General features: G+C 54.6%; 5 protein-coding genes across 5 annotated transcripts; 3 read left to right on the forward strand and 2 right to left on the reverse strand.

The window, feature by feature from the left end:
- Positions 1-3,908: 3,908 nt before the first annotated feature.
- Positions 3,909-8,016, forward strand: MONBRDRAFT_5247 (uncharacterized protein; the record flags this gene model as incomplete). The annotated part of the gene is made up of 9 exons (XM_001742292.1): positions 3,909-4,185; positions 4,257-5,001; positions 5,172-5,364; positions 5,468-5,628; positions 5,768-5,963; positions 6,060-6,295; positions 6,373-6,439; positions 6,623-7,600; positions 7,726-8,016. The coding sequence occupies 9 exons, from the start codon at positions 3,909-3,911 to the stop codon at positions 8,014-8,016; spliced, it is 3,144 nt and encodes a 1,047-aa protein (XP_001742344.1).
- Positions 8,017-8,599: 583 nt separating this feature from the next.
- MONBRDRAFT_22373 (uncharacterized protein) lies at positions 8,600-9,146 on the reverse strand (the record flags this gene model as incomplete). The annotated part of the gene is made up of 3 exons (XM_001742739.1): positions 8,600-8,735; positions 8,836-8,899; positions 8,984-9,146. 3 exons carry the CDS (start codon positions 9,144-9,146, stop codon positions 8,600-8,602), a joined length of 363 nt encoding a protein of 120 aa, XP_001742791.1.
- A 588-nt stretch (positions 9,147-9,734) lies between these two features.
- Positions 9,735-10,780, forward strand: MONBRDRAFT_35631 (uncharacterized protein; the record flags this gene model as incomplete). Its single annotated transcript, XM_001742293.1, has 2 exons — positions 9,735-9,905; positions 10,114-10,780. The coding sequence occupies exons 1-2, from the start codon at positions 9,775-9,777 to the stop codon at positions 10,778-10,780; spliced, it is 798 nt and encodes a 265-aa protein (XP_001742345.1). The 5' UTR covers positions 9,735-9,774.
- A 1,105-nt stretch (positions 10,781-11,885) lies between these two features.
- On the reverse strand, positions 11,886-15,665 carry MONBRDRAFT_14102 (uncharacterized protein; the record flags this gene model as incomplete). Its single annotated transcript, XM_001742740.1, has 13 exons — positions 11,886-12,083; positions 12,177-12,275; positions 12,561-12,629; positions 12,741-12,851; positions 12,958-13,041; positions 13,164-13,189; positions 13,305-13,618; positions 13,784-13,856; positions 13,995-14,184; positions 14,293-14,665; positions 14,847-14,947; positions 15,125-15,220; positions 15,381-15,665. 13 exons carry the CDS (start codon positions 15,663-15,665, stop codon positions 11,886-11,888), a joined length of 2,019 nt encoding a protein of 672 aa, XP_001742792.1.
- Positions 15,666-17,122: 1,457 nt separating this feature from the next.
- Positions 17,123-18,727, forward strand: MONBRDRAFT_22377 (uncharacterized protein; the record flags this gene model as incomplete). Its single annotated transcript, XM_001742294.1, has 1 exon — positions 17,123-18,727. One exon carries the CDS (start codon positions 17,123-17,125, stop codon positions 18,725-18,727), a length of 1,605 nt encoding a protein of 534 aa, XP_001742346.1.
- Between the last annotated feature and the right edge of the window lie 269 nt (positions 18,728-18,996).

The following is an 18,996-nucleotide window of genomic DNA, read 5'->3' on the forward strand; positions in this document are numbered from 1 at the left end:
TCCTCGATCCCACTGCTTGTTTACAGGTTCGCGCCTTGGCGCGCTCGCTGCCCTATCCCAAGCTGGACGAGTCCAAGTACAGCGACGCCGAGTTCGACCTGCTGAAGGACGCGGCTCACATCAATGGTCTGACCGCCATCACCGTGCGTGGCGAAAAGGCCAAGCTGGGCCTGGACCAACTTCTGACTGCAGACGTGCTTCCTCTCGAGAAGAATGGTGTGGTGACCAGCCGCATGTATTTGGCTGATGGCACGGAGCTTTCCGATGTGAGTCCACGGAAGGGCACCGTATTATGGTCGTCACATTCACATTCGCAACTCTTATCATGATCCACGTCTGCACGGCTCATGCCCGTGTGTCACACTCTTTATGCAGGTGCATGTTGCATACGTCGGTCGCCGGGACTCCATTGCATCCGGCCCCAACGGCGAGGATGTTTTTGTGCTGTTTGCCCCCGATGCACAAGCTGATGCCGTGTTGGAATGGATTGAAGCAGCTTCTGGTGAGTCCTTGTTCGACGCTCGTTCGCGCAGGCAGTGCCACATGCAAAAACATGCTGATGGACAGATTTGTCTGTGGCCATGGTCCTTTCTGTGCGTCGTTTGAAGTCTCGATTTGTGGCTGTGTTTTTGTTCCTCTGTTTTGTTTCTATTTGTATTGGGGGTGACTGTTTTGGCCTCCCTCTTTCCCTTCTTTTTTCTTCCTTTTTTTTTTCTTCTTACTTCTTAGCCTCCTCCCTATGAGATAGTGGCCATTGCGCTCGCGCTTTCTCATGTCTCTGCGTATGGCATCATTATATTTTTTTTAGATGGTTACGTCTCGCTGTCTAAGCGCGACCCGTACATGAAGGTGGACGGCCCCTTGGCGGTCCATGCCTGCACAGAAGCTAACCTGCCCACCGAAGTGGCAGATGCCATTCGTGCCAAGAGTGGTTTTGCCGATGTGCAGATCGTTCACGACAAACCCTTCTTCGTGGGCCAAGAAATTGTGTCGCCCGCCGGCTCCCCTTTGCCCGCCTTTTCCTGGTCGCCCAGTGACGGCACAGACAAGAGTACCGTCTACCATGGTGGGTTGCCGTATGCTGCGTCGCGAGCTTTGGCTCTGCTTCGTCTCCGAAAGCTTGTCATTGACCATTTTTGTGCTATCCCGCAGCCTGGCATGAGGCCAATGGCGGTTCCATGGTGCCATTTGGCGGCTGGTCCATGCCCGTCAAGTATGAGACAGGCATTTCAGCTGAGGTATGCTTCAGCTCAGTCGTGGCCTCGATGAAATTGCAGCGACTGCCCTCCTTCAAGGCTTCCGTCGTCTTTGCTTGCTACGTCTCACTCACACGCTGCTTGCTGACCTTCCCAGCATCGGGCAGTGCGAAAGGCGGCGGCCCTATTCGATGTCAGCCACATGAGCGCTGTGGCGGTGGAGGGTCCGAATGCGCTGGCTTTTTTGGAGCTCGTCTTTGCCAACACGGCGGCCCGCCTCGTGGATAACGAGGCGCAATACACGTCAGTTGATTGTGCTGTTGGCCCTTGTCAGCGTGTTTGAGCGGCAGACACATTGTATTGACAGGATTCAGATATGATTGCCCGCCGCCGTTGGTTCAAAAAAAGTTTCTCCTTTCTCCCTCATTCCGTGATCCTCGCGATTAGATACATGTTGCGTGAGGATGGCACGGCGCTGGATGATGCCTACGTCTACCGCTTCAACCAGGAGAAGTTTATGGTCGTCCTCAATGCTGGCAACTATGAACAAGATATTGCTTGGCTCACCGCCGTCAACGAGGTGGGTCTCTTGCCGATCTCACATGACACCCCTACTCGCGTTCTTGCCCCACTCACCATCTGCCCATAATGCACGCAGGGTCGTGTGAGCATCGACGTCGCCAACCCTAGCAAGCGGTTGACCACGCCGGCCAACGTGTACCCGCTCCGTGAGGCCGGTGACAAGTCTCTCATCGGCATTGCCTTCCAGGTTTGGCTTTGCTTGCCCGTGGCCGTGCTGCAAAGACTGCAACAAGCACTCACAGTACAAACTCGTTGTCGCTACCAACCTCAGGGTCCCTTGAGCATGGATGTCCTGGCTCGATGCACCGCAAGCGCGGATGAGGTGAGTATTCTCCAAGTTTCGAGTCGCCGATATTTGAAAGTTCAGACAAACTAACATTTGTCATTTCTTCTTCTGATCTGCCCGTCGCATTCGCAGGTGCATGCTTTGCGCGGTGGCAAGCTCAACGATATTCACCATATTCACGTGGCTGGCAAGCCTGTCATTGCTGCCCGCACTGGCTACACTGGCGAGGTGGGATCGTGCTGTTTACGTCCTCGAGATTAGCTCACCTATTTTGTTTGTACTGCTGCATTCCGTTGAGTCGCTTTTTGATACATGTGTTTGTTTGTTTGTTTACAATTCCCCTCTTGGCCTTTTTTGGCGGCACGCTGGCTCGGCCTGATCAACTTGAGCTCAAAATCCTTTGGCCTGGTGGCTTGCTACATTTCCCTAGGAGATTGGCTACGAGCTGTTCTTCCATCCTGATCACGCCCAAACGGTTTGGGACGCGCTCTTGGACGAGGGTCGGGCGGATGGTGTCATCCCGGCCGGTCTTGGTGCTCGTGACTCGACTCGCATCCAAGCGGGCTTCCCTCTTTTTGGCCATGTACGTTTCAACCAAGCGCCTTCCATCATATTCTTCAAGCGTGCATGAAGCCATTGGCGTGCTCTCATTCGTATCTTCGCCCCCGTGCAGGAGCTGGAGGGTCCCGAGGAGCTGTCGCTGACCGAGGCGGATTATGGTTACGTGTCGCGTTTCCATCGCCCCTTCTACGTGGGTCGCGACGCCTACATCGAGCGCACACACCCTCGCAATAAGCGTTTGCTGCGCCTGCACGGCCAGGGCCGCCAGGCTGCTCGCCCCGGTCACACCGTCGTGGTTGACGGTACGAATATCATAGACTTTGTGACTTCCGCTCTGAGGAGTGGCCCTCGCTGGTCGCGACCGGGACCCCCAACTACATCGGCGTGCTCATGTTTCCACGTGCGTGTTTGAATTGGATTGTAGGTCGGGCTGTGGGAACCGTGACAAGCTTTGCCTTTACGGACGATGACTTCAACTATGTGGCCATTGCTGCGGTGGAGGCTTCGTACAACCCCGTGCCTGGCTCGACCGTCGACATTGCCCGCATGGAGCCGAGCAAGGTTCAGCAAGGCAAACTCACGGAGAAAAAGGTCGTTCAGCTCACCGCCACGACTCGTTTCCCCACGGCTGAGGAGAAGGCCAGCTGGCGCCAATGAGAACCCATACCTAGTCGCGAAAACGCGCTTTCATTCAGCTCTTTCTAGTTCTTGAGTGCCGTGGGAGCCCACCCAGTGCCGTCTCTTCACGAGGACTCTTTTAACGTTTCAAATTCAACTTTGTTCCCAACTTGAAAGATCTCACTCAACAATGACGCTTTGCATTACCGTGGCTGCTCTTTCTCGGCACTCCCCAACAACGCCATTGCGATCAGAAAGGGCACCGCCAAGCTCCAGCCATTCATCCTGACGCAAAACATAACCTGACATTGATTGTTGCTCCTGTTGCTCTTGGTGCTGTTGTTGTTGTTGTTGTTGTTGTCTGACGTTTTCGTTCATCACGAGCGTTCGATTCGATTCGTTCATCATCACCACCACCATCCTCAGTGAACTGATTCAGGGGCGGATCGGTCGATCTACTGCCTTCCGCCCGCTCATCTACCTGTCGACCCGTCCGCCCGTTCAGTGGGAGGACAAGTTGTACACTGGTTCTGAGATACACGGAGCTAGTGGAGTGGTTTGTGCATGGTGGTTGACGGACGTAAATTGGGCAAGGTCACGCTCTATTGACTTGTCGGGCGCTCTTGCTCTGTAGCGCTCCTTTCTGCGTCTCCCCATGCGCCTCCATGATGGCATCAAGTCAACATGACCCCGATCGTCCAGACGCGCTCTTGATTGCCGAGGACTGCCTCTCACCGAGTGCTGAGGGCCATGAACACTACCATCTCTACTCTGTTGAGCGACGAGAGGTGCGCCAGCTTGCATGCCGAGTCAACTTCGTCGATTCTCGTGACACTCCTCCTCGCTACTGCTTGCTGACCCGACCCGATGAATGCGCCGCCGCCTATCTTGCCACCTCTGCCCCCCTTAGTCCAACATTGAGCACACCCCTGCCGCAGATCGGTACGAATAACATGTGACAACCCTGTAGCCTGCTTTTCCGGGTTGCTGGTTGAGTCCCTGTATTTGAACAGGCCTTGGCATCGCACCACTTCATCTCTCACATCTCTTTGATTCTGGGGACGTGCATTTATGGGTGTGCAGGGCCACGTACCGCACCACGTCGACGGCAGCCATAGCCATCGATGAGGATGACGATGGTGACTCCACGAGTGGAGTCGTTGATGAGACGCGCGCCTCCTCGCGCGCAGAAAGCATCACCACCGACGAAGATAGTCGCATGCATCCCGTGCTAGATCACCTCGATGGTCTCCTGAACGTGGGCGATAGCTGTATGTATGTGTTTTCCAACGCAGACAACTCCACCCTCAACGAGTCGGCTACGGAGCTACCGCGCAACAGCTACCTGGCTTTGATTCGCCATGATGAGACGGATCAATGGGCGTTACTGGGCATGGAATTAGCCACCCCCGGCTCTGGGGATATTCTGCAGGTGGACGTTGTATTTGCCGTCGACCACACCTGTGATATCGTTCTTGATGGAGACGGTGGCTTGGTCTATCAGTCACAACAAGGAAAAGAGCAACGCTTCATGCCTTTTCGCCCTGCCTCCATTCGAAATCTCTGGGATGCGCTCCAAGCCATTCTCAAGATCCGCGAAGGCTCGGGTCGTGATCATAGCGACTGGATCTGGCTCGAATTTTATCGCAACAAAATCAACGACACTCAACAGCAGCTCCAACGTTGGACTCACATCGTTCCCTCCCGCACCTCGGAACTTCAGCTGATTCGCAAGCAGCAAGCTGGAGCTCTTCAAAGGTTGGTTGCCGCCAGCATGGATATGAGAGTCGCCATGGGTGACGAACATGATACTTAATCGAGAGAGAGAGGGGCGGGGGAGTGCAGCATGATACTCAATCAAGAGGGAGGGAGTGGGGCAGTGACCACGCCAAATGCTCATCACCTTGCCTCGCATCCTGGCATCATAGGGACAAGGGGCCGCATCTTGACTCGGAGCTGGAGCAGCGTATCATCAGCAAGCTGAAGGAGATCATGTTCAAAAGCGATTTGGATACCATCACCAGCAAGCAGCTACGGCTCCAATTAGAAGCTGAGTTTGACATGGACTTGAAGAAGTATCGCAAAATCATTGATCAGCAAATGATCACCGTCATGGGCCAGGTTGGTCAGATGCTGCTGCGCAAAGGGCTTGCTTGCGATTTCAACCCGAAGCGCTTCCTGGTGCACCCCTAAGCGTTCGCTTTATACTGTGGGGTGTCGTCAGATGGAGCCCTCCTCCAAGATTTTCGACTACCTTTATCTCGGCACGGAATGGAACGCCAGCAATTGGGAGGAGCTGAGTCGCAACAATTGTCAGTACATCATCAACGTCACCTGTGAGATTGAAAACTTTTTTCCCGACAAAATCAAATACTGTAACATTCGGTACGGCGTGCTATCCTGCGGCTGTCGTGGCAATGCCAGCGTGCCGTCTAGCCTTGAGAAATGGTTCAAAGACAAGCAGCAGAGTGCCAGACTCACATGCAGATGTTGTGCCCTCCTACTTGATGTGTTGCTTACGCAGCGTCTGGGATGTGCCAACCACAACTATCTGGCCCAACTGGAATCGTACCTACGACTTCATCCGCCAAGCAAGAAAAGCCGGCTCCTCTGTTCTTGTTCACTGCAAGATGGGCGTCAGTCGCAGCGCGTCAACGGTCATTGCCTACGCCATGAAGCAATACTCTTGGTCGCTCGAAGAAGCACATGCTTTTGTCAAGGTTTGACCCCGGCTTGTCTGTCTCCTTGATGCTTTGCTCACCTCGATCAAGCAGTCTACTCACGCCCCAGCTGCGTTCAATGGGTGTTGTCGATAGAAGCGGCGCCGAATTATCAAGCCCAACGAGGGCTTTCGCACTCAGCTCGTCATGTACGAGGGCATGCTGACTGCCCGGCGCTCCGGTGCCTTTGGTACCGAGCTCGACATCAAGCCGCCGCCTCATGCCCCCATCCCTCTGAGTCAGCCCGTGACGCCCACAATCAAAAAAGTGACACCGCCCGATTCGCCCGTATCCACGCCCCCCAGCACGCCTGCGCCCGAACTGCGAGCCTGGTACGCCCTCGCCAGGCCTGCGATTCTCAATGAATGATTCAGACAGGCTATAAAGTGCCAATGTTACTCACTTGCAGGACGCTGGGCAACAGGGTGGCAGCGGAGAGGGGTTCTCAGGTAGCGCTCGAAGATGCAGGCACGACGGTATGCAGGCAAACGATGGTGGATACCCATCTTGTCTTTTTGATGCTTGAGCCCGATACCTTTGTTCACCGCTCCCGTCTCCCCTTCCATGCGGCACTCTTGTTTTTGTGTTTATGCTCTCACCTCCCGGCAGCACTCATGTGTTTGTCTGTGCGCACTGATGCGACGCAAATGCTGCAACAGGAGAGAGAACGCGCAGGCTCAGAAACCTCGCCAAAACAAGCCGCCGCTGCCGACCCTGGTGAAATGCCTGTCACAGAAGTGAGCGAAGATATTGCTTTCCGCATCAAGAAATACAGTCAAGCCGTCGGTGTGACGGCAACCCCACTACACTCTGGCAGTAGTGGCGACGCTGTTGCTGGAGGGGTGTCACGGAACCGACCACACTCGCTGCACTTTGATCGTGATGGCAACCCAACGGGGCGCGCTCGTGTCAGCACCAATCCAGACCCCAAAGTCTCCGGCGCTGACTATAAGCATCGAACCTGGTCTGACCGTACACGCAGCACCTCGTTTGCGACCACACGCGACTTGGCAGACCGCTTTGCAACGCAAATGGAGCAGAGCGTAAATGATTGCGCATCAGCTCCAGCCCCACCCGAGGCGACAACAGCAGCAGCAGGTACAACAACAACAACAACAGCAACAGCAACAACAGCGTCGCCCTCAACCGCATCAACAACCGTAGAGGCACAAGGAAAGTCGCAGCCATCCGATGAGCAAGCTGCTAGTCCAGCTGTCCAATCTGTGCAACCAGCGCCCGAAGGTAAAACACTGGCCGCCGGTGCAGCTGGTGGGCATGAATTGCCTTCTCGGGGTCGAACACAGTCTTCAGGAGCCAGCGTCTCAGCCCTGCGCCCGTATCGCTCCTCGCAAGACAAAAGTGAGTTGCCAAAGCCTCCGCGAGGCTTTCCGCGGCAGCACCAAGAGGGCAAAAGCTCTTCCTCTTTGGTTGCACTCGATGGCTCTGCGACTGGTGCCGAGGCCAAGGCGGCCACAACGCGAGTCAGCTCGGCCCCAAACCCACAGCACGCATCGACGGCAGATGCAGTGCCGGCTGTAAACGCGAGCCCAGGCAGCTCGAATGCTGGGCACTCGTTGCCTCGTTCAAAGTCGACAGCCTCTGTTACATCCATTGCTTCGGCGTATGCAGAGACACAGGTACGCCCGTTTGTTATGAACGCAAATGCGAGTGTCAAACAGGTTTTGGGGCGTCGCATGCGCCGTTGTCTGCCATGGCATTATTTAATTGTTTTGTTGCTCTTTTTGGTGCGTTTTGAATTTAGGAGGCGTTTGAGCCACTGCGTTGGACCAGTAGTGAGGTGGTTGCTTGGCTCGAACAAGCGGGGCTTGCTGAATACGGGCCTTTGTTTGCTCGCGAAGAGTTGCAGGGCTGTGACCTGCTTGACTTGTGTAATGATGATCTTAAGTCCATCGGCATCATGACTTTGCACGCGCGCAAACGCATCTTACGTGCCTGTCGTGCGTTGACGGACGCGTGTGCCCCCGATGCTGACACATGCATGACAAGCGCTGGTGCCAATACGCCCGGTGCCAGTGCATTTGGTCAATCATGACCTGCTCTGTTTGACCCATGAGACGAGTACCTCTGCTTGGCCACCGGTGTTGAAGGCGCCAAGCTTTGATCTTTGGCACCAGCTCGAGCCCAGATCAAAATGGCTTGATGATGCTTTCTCTTGATGCTTTCGAGCGCGGTCGTAGTAGCACCGATGTGCTGCGTGGATTGATGTGATGCTTGTACAATGTTCCGAGCCTGGTCTGTACACCCTTGATGACTATCAAGAAAGCGCTCTTACCAGCCCTCCGTGAGTTCTTCTGGCCCAACCATGGTTCCGATACCTTGTCGAAGGTTCTTTTGTAGAATGGTTGCAACGCGGTACTTGATGATGCCTAACAACTTGCCAGACCCTGTGATGTGAGTGTCGCAGTCCTGAGGCTGCGCGGTTCAGAGGCCGAAAGCTCTTTGATGGATCACATGCTTGCCCGGCTGTTTCAGCACACCGGTCGAGCATCATTAATTGATACTTGAACAGCAATTTTGTTCGTTAATCGCGAATAAACAAGATAGTCGAGCTTGTCGTTCTCAACCACTTTTTATATGATGGACTAAGGTTTGACCGACAAGCCAAAGAAAGTGGACTACTTGGAGGTCACATCTCGGTCGTGTGGGTAGGGCAATTGCTTGCCAGCCTTGGCACGGTTATACTCATTCATGGCTGCCACGGTTTTATCCAAACGACTCTCTGAAGCTTGCCGGTTGTAGCGACAAAACTCGCTGTAGTATGGATGGATTGAGATTCAAGACATGAGGTGAGGGCAAAATTTGAGAGCGCTGCGCCACAAAGGCCACGGGTGACACAGAAATTGCAACGTACAGCGCAGCCATGGTTGAGAGCATAAAGGTGGCGGTGCCCCACTTGAGTGCTGAGACAATGTATTCTAGATTCGCACAGAAAAGGAGCCAGGCAGTTGGCATCAACACGGACAGCGACTGGGCTGGGTGCAGGTGGCAACACAACCTACTTGATCGCACAAAGCGAATGGCACCAACGGTGGCGCCCATCATGGCTCCCTGAGCAAAGCTTTCCTTTAGGCATGGCGTCTGCAATCGTTGCATTCGAGGCCATGATGCATGAGAGTGAGGCGAGGCGACCACACAAGCACACGCTGCGCGCGCTGAAGCCATACCTTGCTCAATTCCAAACGTGCAACGTTTTGAGCAAAAACGCCCGGGTCATATTTCTATTTCAGTTGAACAAGCGAATGAAGCTCAGCCCTTAACCGTGACGCAGCGCCACCTTGATCGCATGCAGAGAAAGGCATGTTGAAAACCTGCCTGTTCATCTATTTGTTCCTGCCGCCGACGCCGCTGCGCCTCCAAGTCATCAACACCAGACATGACAGCTGGGTGGTGTCACCCACATCCACACTTCACAGTTGAGCGTGGCTCTCCAGAGCCCTGTGGATGCTGGCTATAGCCTTGGATAGTACAAGCTAGCCGGTGAACCGCCCATCAGCACCAATAGCCTGTACACTCTCAACACGCGTGGCCAGAACAAGCTCGCCCTCTACCCGCTTGCAGCCCGCCCTCACCTCGCCCGACACTGCTCGTCCTGCAGAGGAAAAAAAAAAAAAAAATAGGGCGGGGATGCAATTCATGAGAGAGAGAGAGAGAGAGAGAGAGAGAGAGAAGACTGCCCCATGTACGGTAGTGTGGTTTTTGTCTCACTTTTACACACACACACACACACACACACTTTCTTTTTTGTGTTTTTGCTTGTGACAGGACGTGCTGATTTGAAAACGGGGACGACATGGCCGGTCGTGTATTGGATCAGCGTGCGGAGACGCTGCGTGAAGCTGCCTGTGCAGGGGACACTGACACCGTCCAGGAGCTTATCAGTAGTGGCGTCGATCCCAATGACCAGAACCACATGAATGGCTGGTGCGTGTGCTCGCTTGATGTGGTGTACCTTGGGACCATGAGATGGAGTAGCCGCCTGGCTAGGGTTCATCCATTCGCTGGCATGGCACCGCTTTCCTGCCTTTGGGGGACCGACCACTCGGAAGAGGGCTCCCACGGTGGTTGGCCCTTACAGTTAAAGATGCCTTGCTCACCTTTTGGCTTTTGCTGCACCTGCCTCATCTCCCAGGACGGCTGTGCACTGGGCAGCCAAACGTGGCCACGGTGGCGTCCTGCGCGTCCTCCTGGAAAATGGAGGAAATTTGCAGACCGTCAACAGCAAGAATGAAACACCTGTAGACGTGGCCCACCCGGCCGTACTGCCCATCCTTCGCGCTGCCGGTGTCACAGAGTTACCATCATCCGATGAAGCGCCAAAGCAGGATGGCTTCACACCCAATTACTTGGCCAATCCCGACTTCTTCTATCTCAAATCCACCCCTGGAGCAGGTCGCCATGCCGACGCCCAAAAATTGGCCAGCCTCAAGCGCAAACAAGAAGGTGCGAATTTTCAGCGAGCTGCCCGGCCAGCCTGGCGACTTTGTCACATTGATGGTCTTCCCCTCGTCCCTGGGTGCCGAGAGAGCTCTGGTGTCAGCATTCGTCGACCGGCTTGGATTGGCTCAGGGGAGCTGCACACCAACCCCTTGTCTAATAACTCACTCAAACCCGTCTTCATCATAGATATGGTTGCGCAGCAGACTGCTGCGGCATCCCTGCCACAAGCCAACCACGCCCCCGCAATCGCTGCCCCAACGTTGACCCCAGCCTCGGTGCCCCAACCAGTGCGTGACTCACACCCTCGTCTCCACCTTGACCGTTGCTGGGAACCCCTGAGGTTCTCCGCCTGCAGTTGACACGTCTTGGTTTCACGATCGCAACCCATCTTGTTGATAGCTGGCACGGTCGTCCGCAACAACACCTCAGCAGCTGTCTACACCACAGCAGCTGCCATTAACGCATCGCAAGCCTCAAACGAGTGGACTGGACGACCATGTGCCCTTGAGCACGCAAACATCCCAACAGCTCTCTGAGTGAGTGCCAGAGAAAATTGGGCAAATATTCAAAGCTTCACTAATTCGTGATCCCTCCCGCTCTGCCCATCACCTGGAAACTTAAAAAATGCTTGGTCACCTGCCTTGCGTGCTGGCTGCTTAGTCTGATGCGTCAGCTCTTGCAGAGCAATCAAGAACTACAAGATCTGATTAGACGCCAGCATGAGCAACAGCAAGCCACGCCCACTTCCGCGCCAACCGGTGACCAAGTCATTCCCATCGTACATCTTGTTGTTCGCGATGAAGAAACCGTCAGGTACCGCTTTGTGAGCGCTGACACCACTCTCCGCCAAATGATCTGTGACTATGACCATGGACAGTACGTACCCCGTTATTTGCCCATGCTTGATGATGCGTTGCTAGCCTCTGTTTTGATGTGGTGTGAGCATGTGTGAGCGTGTGATTGATGAAAATTTTCTCTTTGGGGGCCTTGTTTGACACTCTGGCGATGGTGGATTCCCTTTCATCTTAGGTACACCACTTGGCAGTTTGCATTGGATGAGCGGGGAACAGAGCGCTTGCTGGGTGATTTGTCCTTGGGTCAGCTTCACGATGGCCTTGGCGACTTGGTGCCTCGCGATGGACTGCGCGTATACTGTCGTCGCTAAGTTTCTGGCCCCACACTGATAGTGAGGGGCCGGTTCGGAGCTGTCGACGCCACTCTCCCTTGATTTCCCAAAGCTTTTCAGGCATTGGCACGATTTGTTTTTTCCTTGATCATTTGCCTTTTTGACTTGTCCGAGACGATGGAAATGCACTCAAAAATGAAAAAAATTTAACATAAAAAAAAAAAAATAACCAAGTTTTGATTGCACACATCAACACCACAGCTGCAAACAGCCGGCAAAAATTCATCACCAGGCAAACACCCAGAGAACTAGACAGATTGTGCAAACGCTCGTGTGTGTCAGCAACCCGAGCCGGTTGGCTTGTTACGGCGGTGTCGGACCTCAACCGGATCAAAGCCGCGAGCACCGTGACCCAAGATGGCCCATTCGGGCGTTGGGGCCATGTAATCGACGGTCGAAAACGGTTTGCCAGAGCGAACAAGGTCGATGAAGCGAGGATAGTCAATCCATGTGTGCCAGCGACCCCCAACAAACAGCTGACAGAGCAAAGTATGCACAACCCACTGTGAGCCTGAGCCAACCAGAGCAAGAGAGGGGTACAGAAGGACAGTTTGCATGTGCGATCGTACCCGCTTGTGCACGGCCAACACGGAGTTGGAATGCTCGTGCTCACAAACGAGCTCATAATCGGGCAGCATATCCACGAGTGTTTGCACAAAGCCCACCACCTGAAGGAAGAAAGATATGGTGGCAAAGTGAGAGGGAAGTACAAGCATGTCGAAATGACGATGTGAAGAAGAAAAATGGGTTGACAAAAATTGGCGAATTGGATGAATCGGAAAAAAAAACGCAGCCCGACACGCATGAGTGGAAGTGACTTCCAGCTTGTCAGTTGATATCTTGATACAAGGATATGGGTGGGGGTGCATGCGCATAGGGTACATGGACGACGTGCTTGCAATTTTGTGTAAAAGCTTGAAATGCGCGAAATATGAAACAGCTGAATAACTCACCTCCTCGTGAAAGGGCACGTTGTCCATGGTCAGGGACGAGGCTTTGGAGGTGCCACAGAATGTCACGCCCTACGAGCAGGTGGAGCACGCCAGCAAAGTTGAGCTGAGCTTGGAGGGAGGGAGGGAAGCGGGAACAACACCCAAAGATGCGATTGTGAAATTGCAAGCAAGAAATCGCACCTTGACTTCAATAAAGTCTGGCTCGCCGAGCTGGACGAGGTCCGCGTAGCCACGAATCTCATCATCGTTCCATGCCTTGACCACGGTCAAGCGATACACTGTACGTTGGCCCTAAAGAAGAGAACAGATCCATGCGGCGAGTGAGTTCTTGCACCGCCTCTTGCCCATCAACCTAACGAGTGAGATGGAAAAACCAAGATGGTCTGTCATGTGATACCTTGCGACCCAGCTCGCGCAAGCATTCCAAGAAACGAGGCCAGTAATCTTTGAACAGAGGCCGATCAATCTGCTTCAAACTTTGCTGCAACGTGCCAACAAAGGGGAGGGGGTGAGCCAATGGCAAGAGTGCAGGAGTTTTCAAGCACTTAGAGAGAGCACGTGGGAGACAAAAGCCCGCAACGGGAAACAACTCTGTGGACTGACCTCATTGCTAGCATCGATACTGACGTCTGCCGGTGCGGAAGAAACGAGATGCCGCCGACCACAGGACAGTGAGAGAAAGCTGGCGGATGGAAGGAAACAAAGAACTCAAGCACAATTGGCAAAAGAAGCAGAAAGGCGTACAAAGCTGGCAGCAGGGGCGGAGGTTGGCGATGGCATCGGGAAATTGAGCATTGGTGACCAAGAAGGAGGAGATGTTGCGGTCGTGCAAAAGGTCAAGAAACTCGTTGATCTTGGGGTACATGATGGGTTCGCCGACCAGAGAGAGTGCACAATGACGAATCTCCATAGCCTCCCGCATTCGCTCAGGCATAACGCCTGGCGCACCCGAAAACTGGCGCACCATGTCATAATGGTTTTGCATGGCTCCGTTGACAATTTCAATGGGTTCATCCATCTGCCAGCGCCACTCAGTTCCCACGGGATTGGTGTGGTGCCTAAAATACGGAAGCAAAATGGCATGAAAGTTTGAGCTACTTGTGAACCCGTGTCTGGTCACTGGGCCAATATAAGAGAACAGTGGCAGGGTCGCCGGGCGATTGTCGGGCATGAAAGGCAGTGGTGTCGTAGAGACGTCCATGAACGTGAGCGATAGAAAATACCTCCAGCAGAAGACACATTTGTTGGCACAGGCCAAAGACGGGGTCGTTTCCATGCAGCGATGACTGGCGATGCCTGTCGTAGAGAACACAGATATATCAAGAGATATTAACAGCAGACCAACAAAAGGGGAACAGGTGCAAACAGGACCAAAACCTGCGCAAGACGAGCCCTGTTTGACGAACGACAACAACAGGACAAGAGTAAACCGACCGTAAAAGGTATGTTTGTAACAGCCGCCGCGACCACGGAGCATGCTCTTGGTCCAGCGACAGAGCTTGACTCCCGAATGCGAGCCGATCAGCTTGTATCCTTGCTTAGTGAGGGCTTTGCGCAGGGCCGGTGTGATCATAGCACGAGGCTTGCCCACACGCGCGTCTTGATCCTGAGCCTGGCGCTGCGCCTGTTTGAAAAGACACCACGGACCGTGAGTAAACAAGGCCTGGGAAGCAAGAAAGCTGAAAAGGGTTTACCAAACGCGATTCCACCCCTCATTCATCTTGAAACGTACGCGGCCCTTGACAAGAGCATTGCCAAGATCTTCGAGGTCAACCATGCCATCATCCGCCTCATCCTCCTCCTCGCTGTCGGCTTCACCATCCGTCTCATAGGCTTCCACTGCTGAGCCTTGGAGAGCAGCAGGAATGCGGGCGACGGCTTCCTGCAACCAGGCCTCAAAGTCGCCTTCAAGGCTTCCGGTTTTGCTGTTGGCAACGTTCTCATCACCTAGGGCAGTGGGCACGATGCGAAGGCCGGAAAGCGCGGCAATGGAAACATCGATCTCGCGTGCGACGCGGTTGAAATTGTCACGATAAAGGCTGTTGCCCAGACCAAAGACGGCGTAGCGCACATTGGCGAGCTGTGTCTTTTTGACCCGAAAGTCGCTGAAAATGGAGCAAGAAGCAAAGTCAAAATCATGAGACAAGGTTGCCTGCACGCTTGCTGGCCCGTTGAACAGACAGGGGAAACAAACGAACAAACAAACAAAATAAATAAATCAATAAAGTTCAAAAGCAGATATTGGACCGAGACCACAACTGCGACGACTCGAGGGGCTCAGCATACTTGGCAGCGTCGAGCAGGGTGGTGTGAAACCAGTTTGCATTGTCGGGCGGAGAACCGTGCTCATATGTGGCAGTGATGAAGATGACAATGCCCTTCTCTGCCTACTCAAGTTCAAGGTTCGGTGGACAAGTGAGCTGCAGTTTTGCGGCGTTGATGACGGATACCAACGATTCTGGATGTGGCCTTCTCCAGGATGGAGTCAGCTTTGATGCTTGGTAGCCACAAGACACAAACATCCACCATTGGCGGCTCGTGTGCAAAGCAGGCCGGCAACGCACCGACAGCTTGTCGATGTCGTACTCGGCAAGGGAGGCAACGGTGACTGGGGCTGTCGTAGCTTGGCTCAGCGCGTTGGATAGGCGGTTCGCAAACCCCTATCGAGGACGTTGGCAGAAGTTAGCACGGTCGACGGATCATTGAAAGCATGCAGGCACACCCATTGGAAAAACAAATAAGATGCAAGAAAAACGGTTCACCAAGAGTTGAATGTGTCGACACTAGGCGGATTGTCCACCTTGCCAGGAGGAGACTAACCTCGGCTGTACCAGTCTTGCTACCATAGTAGATGGTGACGACTTGAGGCGCATCGGCTGCCAGCGGCTTGCTCACAGTCTTGTACAATGGTTGGACACTTTTGGAAGACGGCGCAACCCGCGCCGGAGCAGGTGTGACGGTGGCAGCCTTTGCCTTTGGCTGCTCTGCCGGTGCGGCAGCTGTCGTGGTCGTAGTGGTGGTGATGGCAGCAGTAGCAGCAGCGCGGTCGGCCACTACTTCGGCTGCCTTGCGCTGACGCTTCTCCTCTGTCTGTGCCTCGCGCATGCGACGCTCAAATGCCCTAAAGTGTGTCCGAACGAGGATTGGTCAGTCGTCTTGACAGCTCACGAATGGCAGCAGCAAAGGGGAACAAGAGCCAAGGGTTTTTCTCCGGCTTGCGCACGGTCGGAACTTACGCAGGGTCAAAGGTCACGGGCTTGGTGTAATGTTCGTAGAGGGTACGTCCATACAGCGCGAGACCAATCACCCAGATTGGACCACGAAGCTCCTAGCAAGAGTGGCAAGAGGGGACCACCAACGAGTCATGCATCGAAGCGGTTAGTCGAGGTGGTTTGGGAAGGCCATTCAGCAAGACCCTCAGCAAGAGGGGCCCCACAGGAAAGCGCAATGTAAAATGGGCAGAGTTGGTGCTCGACTGTCGACCAGAAGCAGGCATCCTACCAAGAGGGCATCAAGCCACGAGCCGGCCGCAATGGCCCGCGGGATCAAGGTCATGATCCACGCGGTCAACCCAACGGTCAGGGCCACAAGCACGCCATAGCGTGAGGCTGTCCCAGCTTCCATGGCTTTGATCACTTCCAGGCCACGAGACTCAAATCACCACCAACACCCTCAACCCCAGCCACCAGTCGCGCCGACCAAGACGTCAAGACGGGTACGCTCGCTTTCAGCCAACAGCACGCCGTCAAAAATTGTCGTTTGCTTGCTGCTGTTGTTGCTGTTGTTGCTGCGTCATCAAGCAACCGCGCACGTGGAACGACCACCTCACTGCGTTCGCCTTCTGATATTTAATTTGTTATCATCACTGATTTCGCTCCTGGTAAATTTGTGTTGTTGTTCGTGTTGAGTGGCAAATAATCATATGGCAGCCGGTGTTTTAGGACTTGCTCTGCCGTCCCGGCAGCCATACGCCTCAGATTGGGTTCCTGGCCAGCCTGCAATAATTTTTGCCAATTTTCTGTTGTGACCGTCTTGAGTCTCACTTCTCCGTGAGGTCTGTACGACCATGAAACACCGTTTGCGGTCTGTTCCTTGCCGAGGCTTTTTGTCAACATCTAACAAAGCCATCTGCTCTGATCTGAAACAAGACGTGAGCTCAAAACTCAAATGGCAGCGCACCATAAGTCTCAGTCGACGACGAAGACACGGCGACGAGAAAGACATCTCCGAACATCAAGGTACCGTCGTCGTCTACTCATCCTTCTTTCTGTACTCCCCTCCCCGTTCGGGGCGGGGTGGGCCCACTGCCGATGGTGAGCACTTTAGGATTTCTCGTGGTACATTTGTCAGAAAGAACAAAGCACCTCACACGCAATTCTTAAAAAACATTTTCTTCTTTTTTTTGCTTCTTCTGCTTTTGAAGAGCCAACACGGGCTGGAGACGGCAGCGCGTCGGGCCATCGTCTCGAGGAGGAGTCAGAGGGGTAACGGGGCCAGGTACTTGGCTGTTGGTTGAAGCATTAGTGGCACGTCTGTTGGCTGCCGATTGTAAACTGTACACGATGGCTGACAGCCAGGGTGGCGCAAAGGGCACTGAGGCTGCGGCAGCCGAGCGCCGGCTTGTGGTGCGACGGGCTACTGGTGAGCTGGCCGTGTTTCGCGCCCCCGAGGGCCTGCCACGACGCAAGCCCAAGACAGTCTTGGAGGAGGACGACTACGTTGCCGCACTGGAAAAGATTATTGAGCGTGACTTTTATCCCCAACTCCCTCAGCTGCGAGCACAGGAAGAGTATTTGCAGGCTTTGGAAGCCAACGATTTTGAACGTTTGCGGGACATTTCTCGCCGCTACGGCACCCCCGGGGTAGGCAGCACGGCCAGCTCGCGCCGAACCACACCTAGTAGGGCAGGCGGATCCTTTGAGACGCCTCTACCCGGCGCACGTCAGGATGCTGCCTCTCCTTGGAGCCGTGCCGGCACGCCCGGCATGCGCAGCGGGAGCGACTTGCACCTGCCTGGGGCTGAAGGCGGCACCGATGGTGCTGACAGTGTCAGCGCTGCTGGCAGCAATCGCAAGGCAGACGATAAACCCAGTGCGGATACCACTTTATCGCTGGACCGATTCCTGGACAAGTATACCTCCGAAGATAACGACTCGTTTGACCAGATTATTGAGCAGACCAACTTGCGCCTTCGAGCCCAGTTTGAGAGCCTCTTTGGGCGCGCAGAAGAGCAGGCACAGCGCCTGGCACTGACAGACGGTGACAAGGATGCCTACAAGTCTTACTTTCTCGACCATTGGCGTCACACCCCGCGCAATCAGCTCATGTGGGCGCCCTCCGAGAAGACCCCGACAGCCAAGGAACTGATTGCACTTTCAAAACGCAAGCAAAACGTTATTCAACACGCCAACACGCGCTTCACTCGCGCTCCCTTTCCCACAACTGGCTCAAGTAACGGAACGAAGACTGGCACCAAGACGGGCGCCAGCCAACATGGCGTGGTCATTCTCCGAGACGATGGCAACAAACCTTCGGTGCACGCCCGCCACACACCGTCTAGCAGTACGGATGGGACGCCGGCTGTCAATGGCTACAAGTTTGTGGCCACCCCCTCGCCTGTGCCCGGCCAGGACTTGGATCCAGACCTGACTTGGGGTGAGATCGATGGGACACCATTCCGCCTGGATGCAGGGGATGTACCGCTGCAGTCGGGCCCAGCCTTTAACATACCCGAGCCCTCGGCACGCGACCAGCTTGGTCGTCGCCTGGCAGAGGACACGGCAGCCAAGCGTCGCAAGATGCAGCATGCCGCGCAGGCGCGCACTCGTGCTGGCTCCGTCGAGCACTCCAGTCGACATACCCCGGCAGCCCGTCGCCTGGCATCAATGTCACCGGCCGCTCAGCAGCTTGCTCGACGCTTGGGCACCAACCGCTCGTCTTCCAGCTCCTTGAATTCTGCACTGCGGCGAGCTACGAGCTCGGCGGGCAACCGAGCACTTGGCACGCGCTCGACTCCGCGGGTGACCCCACGAGGCACCCCCTCCCTCCGAACGCCTCAGGGTACTCCGCGTGCTGACGCCAAACGACAGCACAGCAAGGATTCTGGACACGAAGCTGCGCCTGCAAGCTTGCCTACCGATAGCACGTTGACCGACAATCTGTTGTAGAACCCATGCTTTCATGTCGTTGATTCGTGTAGCTGTGTCGTGGGACCGTCCTCTGTTCACCTTTGACGCTTGTGGTGACTTCTGCTGGTGATTGATACAAGTGCTGCGTGCTCCAGCCGCGCTGGAACGTACCGTGAAACTCGCTTGCTGTAGTATCAGGCGTGATCCATTCAATTTCATTGCTATGGTATATTTCCTTCATCCCAAATGCCTGATGGAGGTGTAACAATCCTTTTCACGAACCATTTGGGTATTCTCTTCCTGCTCTT

The sequence above is a fragment of the Monosiga brevicollis genome, genomic scaffold, assembly GCF_000002865.3.
Source record: "Monosiga brevicollis MX1 MONBRscaffold_2 genomic scaffold, whole genome shotgun sequence".
Classification (NCBI taxonomy): Eukaryota; class Choanoflagellata; order Craspedida; family Salpingoecidae; genus Monosiga; species Monosiga brevicollis.